Source organism: Falco rusticolus, chromosome 8, assembly GCF_015220075.1.
Source record: "Falco rusticolus isolate bFalRus1 chromosome 8, bFalRus1.pri, whole genome shotgun sequence".
Lineage (NCBI taxonomy): Eukaryota > Metazoa > Chordata > Aves > Falconiformes > Falconidae > Falco > Falco rusticolus.
The window spans coordinates 19,170,664-19,190,736 of NC_051194.1; the positions used below are offsets into that span (position 1 = coordinate 19,170,664).

General features: G+C 52.2%; 1 protein-coding gene across 2 annotated transcripts in view; it reads right to left on the bottom strand.

The window, feature by feature from the left end:
- Positions 1 to 16,273, bottom strand: part of ETF1 (eukaryotic translation termination factor 1) — a 28,462-nt gene extending 12,189 nt beyond the window's left edge. The window contains exons 1-3 of one of the 2 annotated variants that reach the window (XM_037397413.1): positions 16,149 to 16,273; positions 15,908 to 16,043; positions 565 to 740 (exon numbers count right to left, since the gene is read on the bottom strand). In XM_037397413.1, the coding sequence (XP_037253310.1) occupies positions 565 to 740; positions 15,908 to 15,993 (262 nt within the window). In that variant the 5' untranslated portion in view covers positions 15,994 to 16,043; positions 16,149 to 16,273. The remainder of the gene's footprint in view (positions 1 to 564; positions 741 to 15,907; positions 16,044 to 16,148) is intronic. The other variant, XM_037397414.1, reaches the window with a different exon arrangement.
- Positions 16,274 to 20,073: the final 3,800 nt, after the last annotated feature.

Here is a 20,073-nt window from a genome sequence, read left to right on the forward strand (position 1 = left end):
GCCTGTCTGTTAAACCCATGAGCTGGCAAGCTCAGAGAATCCAGAAAAAGGCTGAACAGCCCTGTGACGCTTTCCTAGTTCTTACACAACGATTTATAGATTGACCATCTCAATGAAGGCCACTTGCCAGTATAAAGACAGTAACAATGAACTCTTTCCCAGTACTTATTTTAGATGGCCTGGAACTATTTCCTCTCAAAATGATGGTAGCGGCACAGTGGCATGCATAAAGCATACCTAAGTTTCCACTTGATGGAAACCCACTAGTTTAATGCAAATACACTATTGTGGAATAGCTCTTAGAAGATTGGCCAAGTTTAGAAGAGCCAGCACTGCCAAGGACAAAATCATGACCCTGCTTATTAAAGACAAGGACCACCTTACTACTGAAATCCCAAGGTCTACCCCTGAAGTAACCGTCCATGGGCAACATACCTGGAATATCAGTGCAAAACAGCAGCACAGGCCAACAGATTTGATTAGCAGAAAACTGCATAATGCAGGAACATAAGGCTGCTTCCAAGTAAGGGAAATTTGCCAGCATCCATACAAGCTAGAAGTTACCTTTGTTATAGAGTTTCAGTCTTTGCTGTACAGATGTAATGGCTCCCAGTACTGAAAGGCGATTCACTCGAGACTTAATGTTGGAGGCGGTGCCAAACTCATCCGCTAACATTTTTGCCACTCGCGAAATCTGGTCTTTGGGGGGAATGATCAACGATATCATGCTGGTACCATTGCTAGGAAAGGAAAAAAGAGGGGTTGTGAGCAGCCACCGGCCAAAGCAACAAGTGTATTCATACCGTATCCCGTGCACACGGTTGCCTCTCCTCCCTCCCCACAAGGAGGCTTCACGTCAGTGTTGTTGGTGTAATTTCCCTTCTGCTGGATCATAATGGGAAAGAAAAGAAAACAAAACTCTTCGGAGGATTTGACTCTATAATGAAGTATTCAGGTTAGCCACTACCAAGTCCTCCAAAAGCTGCTCATTTAACATGGGATACTACTCTGAGAAGAAAAGAATGTATGTACAGGCTAAGGGTTTCAAGCTAAAGGCATGTAAGCAGTCCCTAGCAGAGATTTTCTAAAACAATGCAGCCACATACTTTAAGGATATTTTAAAGCCCATTTCATTTGTTCTCAGACAGCTGGAGCACTAGCCAGCCCAAGTGCTTGTTTAACACTTTGTTCTCCTCCGATTAATATAGAAAACTGAACTGGAATGATCCTTTTGTCGCAGTTAGTCCTTCCTAATTTCCCACTAGCACTTTGCTTTATAGAGAAGCTCACCCTCTAGCAGCTGCTTTAAATAAAGCACGCTTAAGCACATGACAGCTAGTTCAGAAGCACCAACCCCAGGCACTGAGTCAGGAGATAAGACCCTACAAATCACAGAACAGGCTTAAATTAAATGGCAGGGGGGAAGTAAGTTTGATATTCGTTCTTCCTAAGGCTTTTGGGTGGATCCGGCAGAGGTCTTAATCCCCAGAGCAGCCTCGTGGTTCAAATCCATCCAAAGCCAAAACGAAAATTGGGAAGTTCCTGTCTGCCTCCCAGCAGGTACCTCCCATTTGCCACTGAAGTATCCCAGATGTCTGAAGTGTTGCTTCTGCATTGTCTCAAATTTAACCCAGACCTCATACTTCACATTAGAGTAATGACATAAAAATCAAATACCTCATCATGTCCTCTAGCCCTCTCAAGGGCAAACCAGCTAAGCTCAGTGAAAAAAGCCTCTACTCAGGATGCCGAGTCAGAGAACTAAAGTGCTTTTTCAGCCATAATTTTTTTTTTTTTAAAGGGTTTTGCTCTTTTACATTTCTTACAGTAGGAGAAGACTAACACGGTACCTGTGTGCTGCTGTTTCAGCTTGTCATGCACTAGCGTCCTGCCTGAAGTGTTTGGGCTACAGAGACAGCAGGGAAGTGCTTTAAAAAGCATCACTTCATTAGCCTCTTTACAAAAGTTGTACAGCCCTCTTCCAAAGATCTTCAATTCAGGACAAGTTGAAACAGATGCTGGTAGGTCAAGTAAGTCCCTGACCTTAAAGACAACTAATTGGTTTTAATATCCAAGATCCCCATACACACTAATCAAGAAAGTCGCAAAGAGACACTTGCACACATTATTCCCAGAAGGAGCTTTGAGCCATGCTGACAGCTATCAGACTTCCAGGTCACACCAGCCAAGAATACTCCATATACCACTCAATTAAAGCCGTTAGCTACCCCAGTGAATGGCACAAGCCTTAGGGGAGATATAATGGCCTATCATTCCCAGCAGGCTCCTTTGAGCAAGAGGCTGATCAGAATGAAAGCAACTCTTCCCGACTTTTCTGAAAGTAGCATTCGAGGCAAGCTCACGCAGTTCATTTCTCCCCCTGAAAGAAGAGATTCTCACACTTCCCAGAGATGAGAAAGGTCTGCACATCACGCCCAGCTTGCTGCATGAACTAAGGCCTTCTCAATGTGACAGACAGGTGGGAGGTGGGACTGTTGTGCCTCTTGGTCACTCCATAGCTCTCCTGCTAGGAAGATGTTCCATGCAGTTTTTCCTGCATTGAGGACGGAGGGGGAAGAGCAGGCAGCAAGCCAGGGGAGCACAGGGGAATAGCAAGGAGGAAGGGTGGGTTCTTCAGTAAAAGAGCACTTCACTTTTGCAATACAAGCCACCCCTCGAAACCCAGCCCTGGCCTCGCGTTATGTTCCACTGCCCCAGAAACACTGGCGTTAGCACTCGCTGCCCAGGGTGCAGCTCTGCGTACTGTGAGCCAGCTGGACTGTACTAAACCCACACTGTGAAGAGGCCACCGTCACCGGCGAGTATTTATATTACACACAGAATCTTATCCACAAGGCAGAGTCACGTGTGCCAGTCAAATCACTGCTCCTTAGGACCACCCTGCCCAAAGCACCCTACCCGAGGTAACACAGCAGACTTCACAAGCCCTCATGATTTATTACTGCTAACAAATGAATGAAAAGGGTCTCTTAGATGATGTGTTCTCCTTCATTTAAGTCTCAAGCTAGTTTAACACGCACAGTGCAGTACTGTGCTTGGTCCAACCCTTCAGCAAATCCCAGCCCGGACTTACATCCAAAAGCACCTTCCATTACCAACAGCAAGTGCATTTCTTGGGTTTGACGTGCTTTCACCACTATTTAGTCCACCAAAGCTATTTCAGGCACTAACTGATTCCTGCAGAATCCAGCAAAATAGCAAGTGTGCAGCTTGCCACAGGAGCAGCAGCAGCTGGAGCACCTCGCAACAAGCCAGGAGCACAAGGAGTCAGCCAACTCGTCACCCTGTGTCCGCAGGCACCCAGCACCCCAAGGGGGGCAGCCCCTGCCAGCATGCTGCTGCCTGCTGGGTACAGCTAATCCACCCAACCAAGTAGTTAATTAGGCAGCCAGCTAATTGAAGGTTAACAGTCAGCACCCCCTGCTCATCTTCCTCTTCCTTAAACAAGCACACTGTCAGTATCTGATCACTAAACTAGAACACGTCCCAGAGAGGTTGAGACCAGCATGACACCAGCTGAAGCAGATCCACACCCAAATGACCAGGATGGCTACAGAACTGCCTCACACACCACTAAGACCTTGTCACCCTACCGCAGAAGAGTGGTTTTCCCCTCTCAAAGCAATCTTGTACCTGTATGTGACCTTACTGCAGGACGGCAAGGTCTAAAACAATAAAACAACTTGTGGTTGCATCTGCTAAATTCACCACAATGAGACAAAGCGTAGCAGTGTTTCCAAGAAAGTTGCTGGTCAAAAACACCTAGGAAAAAAAAAGGTTATTCCGTATAGTAATAAAATTTCCAGGTTTCCTAACGGTCTTTGCAGCCACTGCACCCGCACAAGACAATGGGTATTTCTGCAAAATTCCATGCCAGGCTCTAGAGTACATTTAATCTGGGAACAAGGTAGGGCAAATCACGCTGACTACAATCTCCCAAAAGGGGCCTTTCCAAACAGCAGACCTCTAAAACCAACAGGCTCTGCCATGCACGAAGCACACGGGACATTTGCTGCCTGGCAGGCCGCGGCCAACTATGCATCCCCTAGCAAGCACACTGCCAGGCAGAACTTCATTACAGAATTGTTACAGTGAACAATTAAGTAATCAATCTAGATTAAGGCAGTGCTCACACACTGGCAGCTCGTGATCGAACGTGCAATGAGCTGGTTCTTCCCTGAATCATCCCCAGCGCTCCTGCAGGAAGGATGGACCTGAAGCACTCTGGATTATATTCCGCTCAGAAGGATCCCGATTTCAAAATGCAGCACTGGCAAGAGGCTCCCTCCCTCGTTTTAGTGTACCCAAGACAAATTACACTAGATCAGCTGAAAGCTAATGCTTTCAGACTGAACTGAGCCGGGGAGTTTTAAGCAACTAGAGACAGTTGCTGTCCCTATTCTGGGCTAAGGAGTGCCTGCACAGCAGCCAAATAGCTGCCACTGTAACGCAAGTATGTGCATCAGGACCCGAAACGCTCCCAGATTATTTGCTTTGCAAGTAACTGGCATCCTGGACCACAGGCCAGCACAACATGTGGCACTGCACAAGGGACTGGAGAGGAGGAAACGAAAGCATTAAGGGCACCTGTTCACACACTACAAAGAAACAAGGGGGCAATTAAGCACCGACCTCTGGAAAGGTAGAAACACTTCACTGTGGGTACTACGGTAACTACTCATGCTGTGCCAGCCCTGCCAGTAATTGGCAATTAGATCAGCTTTAGCATGGCCTGGAAGGTACAGCATTAGGTATCTCTAGGATAGAAGATGATGATCAGGGCTCCAACTTTGCTCCTAAACCACTGCAGGTGAGCTCCAACAACCTGCCAGACAGCTGTTGGGGGGAATGGGTGGACAAACACACACAAACACATTTTGCACTCTCAAGACAGCAATTTCTTTAGAAAATTGAGGTGGATAGGACAGCCTGTTCTATTATTAAAACTTCAGTGTTACTACAGTTTGAATTTTAGAGAACTGTACCACAAACTAAACAGCTTTCCCAGTCACAGAGAGGCCCAAGAGCAAATGTTAACAAGTTATCACAGCGAGTGGCAGTGCGTGCGGTGCTGAATCATCACTAACCTAGCCCTGAAAAGCTGAAGGGGAAAGTTTTGCCAGTAATCCTGCAAACAGGTATTACGGCATCCAAGCAGCTCATTTTCCCTGCAAGATCTTCCTGCACTGCCTAACAGGTATCATCTGACAGATCTCACTGTGCCTTACAACAGCTGTGGTACCTGCAGACCAAGAAGAGAACCACTGGGTTCTTTCCAGAAGCAAGAGCAAGGATTTCACAGAAGACACACCAGCTGGACTGCTGTTTGGAGTCCCAAGCCATGTCTGGTACCAGGAGCGGTGCCCACTGCGGACACATTTTATGGTTCAGCATGAGGAAACCACCACAGCAGAAGGGCAGTGCACAAAGCGAGCTGTGTGTCACATTTGAGATAAGCTGCCAAGTACACCCCATGGCTGGTTTTCATTACAGCTGGCAGTTAAGCCTCCTGTTCTGGGTGACCATCTTCATCCACAGGGATTCGGTTTCTACTCTTTTGCCCATCAGAAGGGAACAGCTGAGCAGATCCTCAGACCTTCAGCTTTCAGCTGAAACTAGAAACTGGTCTAATGGTTTTCTAAAAGACTTCTACCATCTTACACAGCACTATGTCAGTAAAACGGCTACCTGCATGGCCACGTACCACACAAAACCAAACCAGTGAGCACTGACTGTAGCTACGCTTGACTTGGCAGCCAAGAGCAATCCCCACCAGAAGTCTGAGGAGTAACAGTCACTCAACCTGTCTCCTGGAATCTGGGATATGTGCTGGCAAAGGAGAGCGTTAATTTAACAGACATGCCATATAAATAGCAGTTACTGGCCTACCCTGTGGTATCAGAGGAGACTTCACAAACAGCAGCTGAACTGTAGTTGTTCCACAATGAAACATTTTACACGAATAGCATACTGTGTAATGTGGAGATGCAGAGGCAAGGAAGGTCAGTCATTCCCTCGGACTCAAAATGAGCATATTTTTACAGTGCACTAGCTTCATGAGCATTTTGCTTTCCCCAGGAACCAAGGGCAGCACAAGGCCTATATGTGATTGTGCCAGAGACTGGCAGGAGCACGGAGCAAACATGCTTTCAGATAATCTGATCTTAACCACGTACCACAGCTAGGAAGCTTTCTATGAAATAACTGTTGCCACATACTGCTTCAAGCGATGTTACCTGCCCAAGGTAACATCTGTTGGTCTCCATCCAAGAGGACTGCAGATTACTGGGCAGGCATTACATGTACCGAGGAGCCCAAGCTGCCTGGACAGCCAAGACTGCTGAAGTTATATGATGGCTAGACCAGTTCCATCACTGACACATCCACAGCCAGCTGCAAGATGGATGCCAGCAATATCTATTTAGCCTAAGGCAGAGTTTCACCAGGCACATACCACAGGTCCAGGAGAAGAGAGCTACCTTTGAGCAAATATCCACACAGCACTGCAGGCATATGGTACTTCAGCGAAGGACTAAGAGGAGAGCACAGTCCACACAAGCAGTGACGCAAGTAAAGAATATATGAGCATTTTTTTGATCCTGTATCTGAGCAGAGATGTTGAATCAAGCACTATAAAAAGTAAGTGTCCTTTGGTATAGGCAAGCACAAAACTGCTGGTTCAGGTTCTCTTACAAAACACAGGCCATTAGACACTCCCTATTCATACAAGCTCTGTATGCAACAGCACTGACCTTGCCGTAGGGAAGTTCTAAGCATATGCTCTTACAACTTATGAATTATGCTTGTGAAGTACATAAACAGGTCACAGCCATGCCCTTTAGAGACTTAAGGTCCTTTAATAAGACAAAGCCTTCATCAAATAGGAAATGGCTCAAGTCCACTTGAGATGCCAAATCTAGAGAGAAGACAGCAGATGCAAAAGCTACGTAACTTTTCCTGGAAATCCTGTCAGCCTGCTAAGAAACAGCAGAGACAATCTTAAGAGTCTAGGATCCCTTTAGAACTTTCCAGAGGCAATGTCATCTGGAAGCTTACCCAAAGACTGCATTGCCTGTGAGAATATTGGTTGAATGCTTTGCAAGAAACACAAGCCAACATGCCTCAATATAATTGCCGCTTGAGAAGCAACAGCTTTTTGTGATGTCTCCATCAGAAATAGATGAAATCCCACTCCCTGTTCAGATGATGGGCTCAAAGCACAGCTGGAGCAGGAGACAAGTGCTGCATGGATACCTAGACAGACCACACACCACCAGTTAGCTTGGCAATGGGATCTACCATTAGCTCCTTTGAAGTTTAACGCAAAGTTGAGCTGAAAGCTATGCAGTTGGCAGTACATTTTACAGCACTGTTTCAGCAAGAACCTCACAACTCCCACCTCAGAGGCATTCTGCATTTCACCACAGCACACGCCAGAACTCTGGATCATCTATTAAAAGGCAACATCAATACAAGTTGCTCCTCAAATGTTTCCAGGTCATGCAAAGAAGGGTATGAAGATGTGGAAGAGACCGGTTCCCAAGCAAAAGTATAGCAGAGAGATGACCTCTCTGGATCCAGTGCCACCTCAGAAGCCCAGAAAAAAGCACAAGGTGGGGGCAGGGTGGATAGGAAGGGAGGACTGCAGAGCCAGAAGACCAAGTAATTCTTTCCCCAAGAATACTTTTCAGCATAAGCATTAATTGGAGAAAGCCAGCCCCCCTCCCCCGAGTCCAAGAAACACTCCAGACAGCTAATTCCCCGTCAAGTCTTTGAATGCCACCTCCACCCTGGACAAAGGAAAATCACTTTGCTGCACAGCATGAGGCCATGCAGCTATTGCCACCATGGCTCACACAATGCCAAGCTCTCACGCTGTAGTTCTGTCCCAGAGCCCTGGACAGGAATCTTGTACATCATCTTCCTGTAACGCTGGCAAATGCGGCAGAAAGCATTTTGTGTAACCAGACACAGTTTGAACAGACATTAAGATTGTCCTGGAAAGGTATTCTGCCCTCTTACTCTAACCCACTGACCTTCTCAAAGCCCCAGGTGCCAAGCAAGCTTACCAAGTGCAAGCTAGGGAGCAGAGCATGAACCCACCCTGGAAAAGAGAAGTGAGCCTGCTTTCCTCAGTGCACCCCCTGCTTCAGCAGCAAGGGAAAGCTTCCCAGAGGGAGGCAGCAAATGGCTGCTTCAGCAAAGGAGCAGAGGCAAGCCTGGCTAGTGTCTCACCAAGGGTCAGGCAAGGTAGTGCTCTCCCCACTTCAGCAGTCACGGGCCTGCTGCCAGGATATGCCTCCTGAGCTCAGCATGCATCACTCCCCAGGGACAGAAAGGAGGTGAAAGAAGAATCAGGTCACAGACCTCTATTCCTCCACACCACAGAGAATTTGGCCAGGTATCGCATGTCTGAAGGCTGCACAAGTAGCAGGTAACAGCAAGCCCTTGCCCATTGGTCCACCAGGCACCACCTGCGCAGAGGCCAAGGGCAGCAGCTCCATGCTCTGAGCTTCCACCTGTCCCCAGCTCCGACACTGCGGCTGCTGCTCAGGCAACACCAGCACCCAGATCCCAACTCAGTTCCGCAGCTCCAGGAGCAGATCCTGGCTGACTTCATCCCCTGTTGCTGAAGAGCAGTGAATCAGCACCAGTGGACACAGCACACCCCACAGGGAAGGTGAATTAATGCCACTCCGAAATCCTTGGATCAAAGGCAACACATCACAAAACATAATTGTGAAGGCATGTTTTGAACAGGCCTTATTGGCTGCATCTGACCTCATGCAGAAAGCCCGGATGCCCAATTACTGGTAAGTGGAACAGACATTTCTGCACTTCAGACATTTGTGACTCACCGGCTTAGTTTTGCGACAGCTCCCCTGCTCTCCCTCCTCCCTCTCCAATTATTAATGCTCCAAGTTTAAAAGACTTGTTGCATTATGCTAATGGGCCAGTTGGGTACAAGATGTACACTGAGGGACTGAACCAACAAATCCAGATTTGCTTGTTAAGATGTTAATGCCTCAGAGCTACGTGGGAATCGGTAGCTAACAGGGGCAAAAAAGAAATCCAATTGCCACAAAGCCAAAAAAGTCTGTCCTCTTTTGAAATGCTCATTCCTGTCTTCCACCACGTCATTTATCTTCAGCAGTCAGGGGCTCATTCATTAGCTCTATGTGAATGATGATCTGTGTATGAATCACACTGTTCACTAATGATTCACACAGTTGTGAAAGCGGGTATCAGGCTGCTGAACTACCAAGGGCTATAAACCACTTACTAGGGTTCCTGTCTGACATGTAACCACTCTCCCAGATCAGGTCATTTTCTGCCACTTGCTAGTGTGTACTCTCAAAACAGCACTTCCTAATTGTTGCTATAATTCAAAAGGAACAGGTAGAGCAGGCAGATGAGAAAGCCCAGGAAATGTTTTACAAGAATTAGACACAGGCAACCAGCAGGATGTCAACAACCCTTTGGATGTTCTCCCCCGGCTTTGGCTGTCTTCTCCACCTGGCGCAGAGAGAGGGCAGCTTTCTCACACCACCCACCCTTGACAGCACTGAAAGACAAACTCTTAAACACTGCCTTAGTCCGGAGAGGTCTGATCAGCCCCACTCACATGAACTCAGTATTCAGCTTCTAACCCAGCACTATGGAGGCTGGCAGCCTGAAGAGACTCGAACAGTCAGCGCAGGAAAGCAGCAGGTAAGCAGCTGCAGTACATCCTATGTGATTACCTGCCACAGAGCCCTCAGACACCACTTCTGCCCTGGACTACTATTTCTATTCCAGCCTCTCTCCCAGCATCTCCTCCTCCTCACACTACCAGAAGCAAAAGGCAGTACTAATATTATAGCCTTTGCCTCTGTAACAGAAATGGACCTCCTTTAGAAATTACCCTTAAAACAAGGGGGCTAAGAAAGCACTACTTCGAGGAAGCAATTTGGTTTAGGTAAGAACTGAAATCGTAACCTCTTCCCTGAACACTCCACACTTTAATGACAGATCATAAAGCCAAAGCACAGAATTCCTTGTCAGTAACATTCCACGTGCCACCCCGCAGATGCTACTGTTCCAGTCCTTGCCCCACTCATCTGCCTCTCATTCCCCACAGAGTAAAAGACAAGCTATTTACCCCAAGGCTGGCCCAGCCCAGATTCCAGGCGAAGCAAAAGACTTTTAGCAAAGGTAGGTCCACTGGAGACAGCAGCTTGCTGGAAAAAGATCCTCAGGGCTATCCCATGACTGGCACTAGCACGACATGTCAGCCCTGCAACCCAATTAACACAGCACAAGTTGGAAAGCCAAGTAGTACCTTGCCACAGCACTGCCCTTCACAGATCGACCAGCTCACCCAGGCCCGGTTCAAGGTCTCCATCATAGTCCATGTCCTAAGGTGAAACCTTCGGTTCTGCAGAAACAGATCCTGTATCAACGGTTAAACTGTTTCCCAGAGCCCAGATCAGAAGCACGGCCACAATGACAGACCCCGATAAAGGAGGTAGGGAAAGAGATCTGCTGCCAGCCTGGGAGCAGGGCAGGGAGCCTCTGAACCAACACATCTCTGGCAGCATATCCAGAAATCAAAGTGATGAAAGGCCACACCAAATCCTCCTCCTGATGTATGACATCATTTAAAGACAAGATAGCTATACTGGTGCTTGCCTAGACACGGTGGTATTGTTACGCTCGAGTAAGACACAGTACACCACTATATATGGTGTACTGTATCTTACAGGCGTATATGGTGCAGCAGCAGAATTCACACCAGAATAAAGAATCAACTATTCCAGCACATTCAACTGTTCAACAGTTACTCCAGCACAGTTGCAACTTCAGCACAACGAAGCTGTACAGTGCCTGCTATCAGTAGAAAAGCCATCTACAGTCAAGTGCTGCAGATGCTCCCAGTGACTACTTGCACTGCCTAATTCAGGAGAGAAATACAGCTCACAGACGCAGCACAGTACAACCCTGCACCGCCAGCTTCCCAGCACTTTGTTCAAGATGAATCAGGAATAAGGCAAACCTGCACATGACATCTGCTTGTGACTGACCACAGTTATTCCCTAAGTGCATCCCAGCAGCTAGCGCTGCCGCAGCATTCACAGCTGTAGTGTCGACTCACAAGGTGGGCTTTCAGGTCCCTTTTGGAAAGGCCACCATCCTAACAGCAGAACAGGACAAGACCTTCTTGCTCTCCAGAACCACCAGGTTGTCCAACAGGTCTCAGCCTTGCCAACTTGCCTGGTCACCAAAGTGGCATCATCCCAGGAGACCCCAGAACAAGGTGTGGAGATGCACAGCCTACCACCCACCTTCACGCAAGTGGCCTCCCATCCCTGTCGCACCAGGCTGGGAAAGAGTAGCAGTTTGAGGCTAATTCTAAAGTTGGGCTCTTCTGCCAGGACCAGCAAGGCTCCAGATGAACTGCAGGAGAACCCTGTTCCAAATGATGCTTTCTGCAACACAAGCTGGGCAAATCATTTATGTCCAAGCAACAGGTCAGCTCTTCTACCCTTCAAGAAGAACTAGTATACGTTTCGCTTCACAGGAATTCCCACATATTTTCAGGCCTCTGTCCTTCCCGGTGACACGTTTGGTTTCTCCCATATAGCAGATTGAGGTCTCAACTTGGCAGAATCCAAACCCTAGCAGGAAACTGCACTGCTTTGCTTTCCCATGGCTCCGGAGACACCAAGACTTCCCTTCTCCTGCCGTTTCTCCATTCTCCTGCTTTGATACATTTCTTCCAGTCACAACCAGAGTAAGTTACTTGTTAAGACTTAGTTTCTGCATTTGCTGAGAAGCCTGCATATGCCCTGTTCCCCCCTACCTTCCAAATACTTAGTTTGAAAAAAAAAAAAAAAAGTTCTTCAACACACTATTTGTCAGCCTTAGTTGTCCTTGCAGACAGAGCCCTCAAAGACATCATTCTCTTTGCCTGTTTCAGTAAAATAACTAATAAGGGGTACTGCTCTGAAAGAGCAAGTCCAAGGCAGGAGAGATGATGTCTCAAGGGAGCAGGTTCATGAAGGTTTGACCATTATTAATGCAGCTCCACACCCTGCATCAGCACTTGCTGTGCTCTCAGGGTCAGAAAGTCCATCTGGCAGCGGAGGTGAGAGGTATTGGTAAATAGTTTCCGAGCAAAGCTGTTTGCAGGACGAAAACCCTTGTATCCAAGACTTTCAGAAGTTTTCCAAATGTGATTGAGATGTGACATCTCAGGCCTAAGCCTGCAAGGAGACTGCTAGTGGTTGCTGATACTCAATTTTGCCAAGCATTTACAGCTTAGATTAGCAGAAAAAACTGACCATAGCCCTGCTAACTATTCAGAACTGCAAAGACCAAAGGAACAAAGAGTGATTGTCAGTTTAACACTGACACTGGAAAACTGGACGAAGCAACAGCAGAAAAGCCCCAAGAGAGAGGACAAGGGAAAAACATAGTGGCTCATACCACTTGTACTTGAGCTGCTGCAACATCCACATCAAAAGACATGGCTGCAACTTCTAGGGGGCACAGTCTAGCACCAAGTCTCTCTTTTACAAAAACTAACGGTGGCCTGGAAGCAGAATCGCTTTGTAAGGGAGAAGCAGAAAGGCTTGATGAAAGTCTGAGCACTCCAAGCTACCAGAGATGAATGACAAGGCTAGACTTCTCACAAGGGCTGGCTCACCAGCAGCCTTTTACCCTCATCTTCTTCTGGCTAGAAAGGTTAATTGCCTGTAGTGCAGAACTCATGCCCCATTTGCTCTCATACATACATACTCTGCAGATACCACATACACCCCCCCCCCCCCCCTTCCTTTCTCACTAAATCAGAAAGACCAACTCATTCGCTTTGTACAGTATCAGACAGTTTGCAACTCAACTTTGGAAGAGCTAGGAGGAGATAACAGACACTTCGGCTTTAAGCAGCAAGATACTGACAAAAGCTCCTTCTACTCCCTGCCAGCAAACACAGGGTTTTGAGGTGGGTTTGAGAGTTTCAATAATTAGGTTGCATTTTTTTTATTTCCCAGATGAGTGAGAAAGCCAGCTTCCCTAAGCAAGGCCGGAAAAATAACACAGGACTTTCTTGCTAGAATGTTACCTTAAAGTTTCAGAAGCAGCCTTACCCTCGATGGCCTCTAACCCATCACCTTCTGGTGAAGCTGAAGCTGTGATCCTTCTCCCTCGGTTTTCTGAGCAAATACTGCCACTTACCTCACCTATCCCAGACACGATAAAAGAACTTCCTTGCTCTCCTGCTTGCTTAACATTTTGATAACATTCTGCAGATTTCATTGAGATTTTACCAAAATAGCTGGGTAACAGCAGAAGTGCCCCAACCACCACATATGAATCGAACGCCTAGCTCCAGCTTCCTCTGTTTCCCGTCCCTTTGATCCACTGCAGGAACAACCAGCACATGAAACTGGGACACTGCTGCTGGGTCACTGTTAGGAGTATATGAGTAAGGGAAGGTGGAGACGCCAAGGAGTCCCTAGCTCTCTACATCACCCTATTTAAAGGCTTTGCCCCCTAACCCACCCCAGAACAGGTCTTCCTACTTCACAGGAAGAGGAAGTGACTCTCCCAAAGGCCGGAAAAGCCTGTTTCACTGCCTCACACCTCTTGTGCCTGAAGCCGAAAGCTTCTGGTGGCAAAAGCTGTAGCATCTCTTCCCCTTACTAGGCCCAAACTCAGTAGGATAGTTTTAGCTAGGACTCCATGGAAGCACAACACACATTTACACATAACCAGCATAAGCTTGCTTACTGAAGGATTGCTAGCATCAGCGGCCTTCGTCAGGTGGCGGTTTAAGCAGCTAGCACACGTATTAAGGAACAGCAGTATCACGACAACTAGGAGAGATGCTGGATCCAGAGGGCTCAACTAAACCTCTACAAGCACTTTCTTGCGCTTGCAGCACCTTTACCACAAAGTAGAGATGTGCCAGGGATCACCGATAGGGAAAAGAGGGAAGACAGTTGGGCTGTGGCCCCAGGAAGCTGTTACCCCTAACAGCCACCCGCTCCAAGCTAGCCCTTCAGCCTCAGCTCCCCCAGGAGCTCTCCAATACCAGTTTTAATCTTGTCCTCTACAACATTCATCTGTTCCAAGCAACATAAGAGCTGCTGCCGCTAAAGGTAGACATGCTTACGCTACCACATTTTGAATCAGAGAGCGCCAAAATGCTAACTGTACATTTCCAAAACACACCCCAGCCTCCCTTGGCTCTGTTGCAGAGACCAATAGCTGTTTTTACAAGCTGCAATGGGTGCCTGTAGCTCCCAAAGCCCTTTCAGCTTCACAGCAGAAGTCATTTACGCGCTCCCATGCTTGCTGGGACCTCCCCATAAGTACAACACATGCTGTCAAGGCTGTGCGAAGGCACAGCCAAATGATCAGCTTTGGCAGTCAAAGTCCACTCTGCTGCAGGGAAGGACAACCCTGGCTCCCCACTTTGTTTTCCCACAACCTCATCCCTTGCCCAGCAACATTATAAATCAGATTTTAAAAAAAATTTAGGGAGACCTGTGGCTTGTGTTCTCCTCCTCATTGCCATCCTGCCTGGGTTACTTTTCAGCTGAACGATTCCCCTGGCCTACTCTACACACAAGAACAAGCACGAGCACTAAAGAAAGAACAAGATGGCAGCTCTGCTTACGCGAGCTGTCCAAAGGCAACCTGCCTTTTGGGTGGACACAGAATGGTGCCAGCGGTGCCCCAGCTAGAGTAACAGTGGTTCAGATGAACCTATGGAAACTGGAGCCGCAAGGGTAGCTAAGGAGTCACCCTTCATTTTTATTTTATTGCATTGCACACCGAGACACACACCTTCTTCGCTATTTCACAGCTCTAGAACCTGTAGCTCTTTCTGTTACTCAAGCCAGAGTGGGTTCCTGACCAGTACAACAAGCAGCTGCTGAGTTAGCCATGGAAACAGGCACCATGTCACTGTTGGCTGTAAGAACATCCAGAAGTCTAACTTCTAGTGGGGAAAAAAAGAAATCAAAGTGCAAGGCTGATATAAGCAGGATTAGAGACTTTAAAGGGAACACTATCCAAGCTCCGGAAGAGCGTGCTTTCAGGGAAATGGGGCAGAGCGCTTTCGCTGGAAGGTGAAGGGGTGAGAAAGAGCAAATAGGTGTCAATATGAGAAGTAAAGCAGGAAGGGCTGCCTCGGCCCCTGCCTCCCTGCCCTCACCCTGCTGCCTTCCCCGGGCCAGCTGGTCCCTTGGGAGGGGCCCAAGCCTGCACGGGGGGCAGCGGAGCAGTCTACTCCCGCTGGAATCCGCCGCTCCCCGGTGCCAGCTGGCACGGGGCGGCCGGGGGCACGGCCAGGCCGGGCCCACGTGGAGCTCGGCAGCCAGCGCGGGGCCGGGGGCACACACCTGTGACACCCCCGCAGCGGCGGCCGGGGGCAGCTCACCCGCTGCGGGGGCGGGGGGCAGCGGCTGCCGGGCCGCCACCGGGCCGAGGCCAGCGGGCAGCTCAGCGGCGGGCGCTGTCCCGCTCCCGCACGGCCACGCTTCCTTTCCGCGCCGGAGACTTCCCGGTGCCCCTGGGGGGGACGCGGCCCTCCCCGCAGGACCCCAGCCCCACTTTGCTCCGCCAGCCCCGGGCCCCAGGTGGCCACAGGGACCCTCCGCCTCACCACGCGGCCAGACAAAAGGGCACCGGGGACGGGGCCGCCGGGACGGGGCTGCGCCTCGCCTCGCCTCCCTCCGCCCCCGCGGCGGCAGGCCCGGGCCCGGGCGGCAGGGCCCCCGCTCCGGCCGGGACCCCCCTCCCCGCCCCAACACCCCCGGGGCGGCCGGCCCCGCTGCCCACCGGCCCGCCCTCCCGCCGCGGCCGCCCCTGAGGCGGCGCAGGCCCCGCCGCTCACCCGCGGGCCGCCTCCAGGCTCTTGATGAGCTTCTTGATCTTCCAGATCTCCACGTTGCGGTCGGCAGCGCTGGGATCGTCCGCCATCTTCTCCCTCCTCCTCCTCCTCCTCCTCCTCCTGCTGCGGCTGCGGCGGCCTGCGGCGGGCCGGCGGCACAGACACAGCGGTTAAACCCCCGCCCCGGCGCGGCCCGGCCCGGCCCGGCCCCGCCGCCGCCGCCGCCCGCCCGCCGCTCCCTCACCTCAGGCCCGGTCCCCCCCGGCGGCGCGCGGCTGGCGGCGGCGCTGACGTCGGACACCGGCTGCTCGCGCTCCCCCTCTCCGCGCTGCATGTGTTGCAATCGGCTCACATGGGGCCTGTGACATCACTTCCGGGGGACCGGGGCGGGGGGCGGCCGTCCGCCCCGCCCGCGCGGGAGCGGAGCGCCACACCATAGGCCGGCTGACGGCCCCTCACCGCCCTCTTTCCACGCCGCTATTGGCCGCCGCTCCGCGCGGGGCGCTATGGGTCGCGTAGTCCGCGGCCCGCCCCGGCCCGGCCGCGGCGCTCGGCGGGGCCGGGGCGGGGCGGCACGGCGGATCTCGCGAGAGCTGCGAGGCAGAGCCCGGGCGCGCTTAAAGGGCCCGCGGCCGCGGCGTGGCCCGGGGCAGGGTTTGCGGCGGCCCTGGCTGCCCGCAGCGTCTCAGGGCCCGCCCCCCCCCCCCCCCCCCCCCCCCCCCCCCCCCGCCGGACCATCCCCCCCTTCCCCGGGCCCTGCGGTTGGCGTCTGTGTCACACCCACCTACCGGGCGGTGTCACCCTCCAGACCGCCTGTGCGCCCCCCCGGGCAGCGGGCCACCTCTGTTACAGCCCATGCCACCCGCTGTGCCCCCGGCAGCCCGCCGGGGCGGGCAGCGGAACCTGTGCCCCCGGGCCAGCCGCTCCCAGCAGCGCCAGACGGGCCCTCACGGGCGGGATCTCCGGTCCCCGGGCGGCCGCCGCCCCTCAGCACGGCCGGGGCGTTCTCGGAGCCACCGAGGCCCCCCCGGCCCGTCCGGGTCACGCCGGGGGGAGCCGAGCTGGGCGGGGGGCGAGGGTGCACTTACGGAGCCGCAGGGTTATCCTTTCCCTGGAAAAGTCACCTTCCTGCCGGCCTTGTCTGCAGAGGCCTCAGCCTGTGCTCGGGGCGCTGCTCCGGGTCCCCACGTCCCGAGGCGGGCAGCGAGAGCGGCCGGGTTCAGGGGCGGCCAGAGACCTGGGGCGCGGGGTGGAGGGGACCCGGCTGGCGGGGGGGTGGTGCCCCTGCGGCCCTGTCCTGCACCGGGGAGATAAGCCAGCACCGGGCTGCCCGGCGGGTGGGGGCCCCGTGCCCTGTAGGGCCGCAGCTTGGCTCGGCGGGGGGCAACCTCCTGCAGCGCCCCCCGGGGCCCGGGCGAGCGGGGGGGGGCTCACGCCAGCCCGTGCCCGGCACAGCAGTGGCTTGGCTGGGGCAGCAGGGCTCCCCGTGTGCCCCTGCAGCACCCCGGGGCTGGGGCCTCTCCTATTAACGCACCATTTGAGGGGGTTTGGCCCGGCAGCCCCGCTCCGGGGTGACAGGCTGGCAGGCCCCCCCTTGGTGCTGCCACTCGGCAGGACAGCGGGGCAGTGGGGGGCGACCCACCTCTGCGTGTCTGAGCATGGGTTCAAGAACTGCAGATAAACAGCAAACACAGCCCCAGCCTCCCCGCCCGGGCCTGGTGAGAACTGGGACCTACTGGGCTTCCTGGGGGATTGCAGCACTGCACAGGAGGAAAGTGAGATGGAGCCTCTCCCCATCCTTCGCCAGACAGTGGCTGTCAGTGCACTGCGAAGGCACGGCTCCTTTTTAAAACCCCTCTCCAAGTAGCACGGCAGCGTATTGAAGGCCACAACCGGCTTTTTTGGCCCCAAAGGCGCCAGGCAGCGGGGCTGGGAGCGCCATGGCCTGGGGAGTGCCTGCTGGTTCTGCCTCTGGCAGTGCCTGAAGCAGGACTGGCTGGGACCGGGGCATGAAACGATGCTGAAGCCATTTACTTTTTTCTTTTATGAAGCGGTAGCAGGGAGGTTGCCCCCTCCCGCCCCACCCCCGAGGTGATGCTCTGCTGGTGATGTTGTGCAGGCACCAGCTGGATGCTGTGGGGGTTCATGGACGAGGTGTCCCTCCAGCCCCAGTCTGCCTCCCTGGGACATACCAGCCCTGGTGTTTGCCGTCAGCCTTGTCACCACTGCCCTGCCCAGGGCAGCCTGGCCTCCAAGCTGTGCCCTGCCCCCCAAGCCCACTGCAGACTCCTCTCCCTCCTGCACTGCCTCTTGGCTCCCCGGCCCAGCACGCCCCAGTAAGGCAGCAGTGAAGCCCTGCTGGGAGCTGGGCACAGCTGGGCAGCACAGTCACCTGAGCAGAGACTGGTCTGGGACTCAGCCTGAAGCTGCTTTTTTCTATCAACAGGGTCATGCCAGGGAGATGCCGTGAATTTCTGAACTACCTGGTTGGATTTAAAGTTCTGTTTTCCTGAGGCTGAGCAAATACCAATTTCAACACTTAGATATTTTTTCCACATGCATCTGGTCCCACACAGCCCTTTATAATCCTCCTCGGTACAGTAAGACACTGGATTATGCCAGGCTTTAGGAGATGATCTGCTGAGATGGAAGTTTATGTGCCTGATAGGACAGGGACAGCGTACACACAAGTCACCCCGTGCTTCCCTGGCAATCCTGCCCTTCCAATTCAACCCAGGGACTGGACTCCAGAAAGCACCTGCTAAGCATCCCAGTTACTGTCTCCCAGTGCGACGCACCCACTTTGCCATGGCACTTTCTGCTCCAGCCTTCCCGATGCGACAGACGCTGCCATCAGTTCCCCCCGCAGCTCTCCCGCTGGCTGGCTGACACAGATGCCGAGCAGCGCCTGTCTCCAACAGCCGGCACAGCTCCGTGGGAATGAGGAGGGAGCCGAGAGCAGCGACGGGGACACAGCCACTGAATTGGAGAGAACTTCTTCAATACGCTGCCGTGCTACTTGGAGAGGGGTTTTAAAAAGGAGCCGTGCCTTCGCAGTGCACTGACAGCCACTGTCTGGCGGAGGATGGGGAGAGGCTCCATCTCACTTTCCTCCTGTGCAGTGCTGCGATCCCCCAGGAAGCCCAGTAGGTCCCAGTCCTCACCAGCCACGCTCCCCTAACATGGCATGCTGCAGTGCTCTGGGCTGGGGGAAAACGCTTTCAGGAAAGGAAAAGAAGCCATTGCAGATACCCTGCACCCGACTGACATGTCGGCCTTCCCTCCCCCATTACAGTCAGGCAGGAGCAGTGATGCTGGAATCTACTATCCCAGTCCTGTTTGTGTTAGGGAATGTTGTGGGTTTGAGGCAGTCTGACTTCCAGAGCCCAGGGAGGCCGCGACTTGCACAGACCTGCTCCCATCTGCAGAGGACATGGCGAGAGGACGCATACAGGTGGAAGCACGCAGCACAAACATGGCTTGGTCACCTTTTTCCCCCAAAGAACATGTGCAAAACTTCTTAATTACTATCCTACAGACCAGCAATTTATTCCAGAGCTACTGCACTGCTGGGGCTACAGGCTTCCTAAATGAGTATCAGCCTACAAGGACAGTGACAGCAGGCAATGAACCCCAAAACCTCCTTTCTCCAGGTGCTGACAGATACCTTCCTAGCGGTGGGACGGCAGCAGCTAACTCTGCTGGACAGGAGTCACTCCTTTTCACAACACAACAGCCCAGCTGCTGCATCTCCTGCCTTCCTGGCAGTTTTTCACAGCAAGAAACTGTTTTCAGCATGACACACATCACCTGATTTCACTTCTCCCTCCCCAGTTCAATAATTTAGCTTATAAAGGAGGAGCTAAGAACAGTGCATTAAAAAATAAAGAACATCTATGAAAGATGTATTTAAACCGTGACAGGGAAAATAATTCATTGAAGAAGCAAAGGCCAACCCTGATCAATGATTCAGGACCCTGGAGGCTGCGAGATGATGATCCATCGCCTTGGCCCTGACGGCACAGCGAGCCCAGAACAGAGGCAAGAGCACACGAGCAGCAGCCCCCACGCGCAGCAGCGCTGTCCTAGGCTGCCCCGGCTCTGCTGCAGAACATCTGGCTGTGGTTTCAGGGACAGGAAAAGCTTCCACAGAGGATGATTTCCAGTGT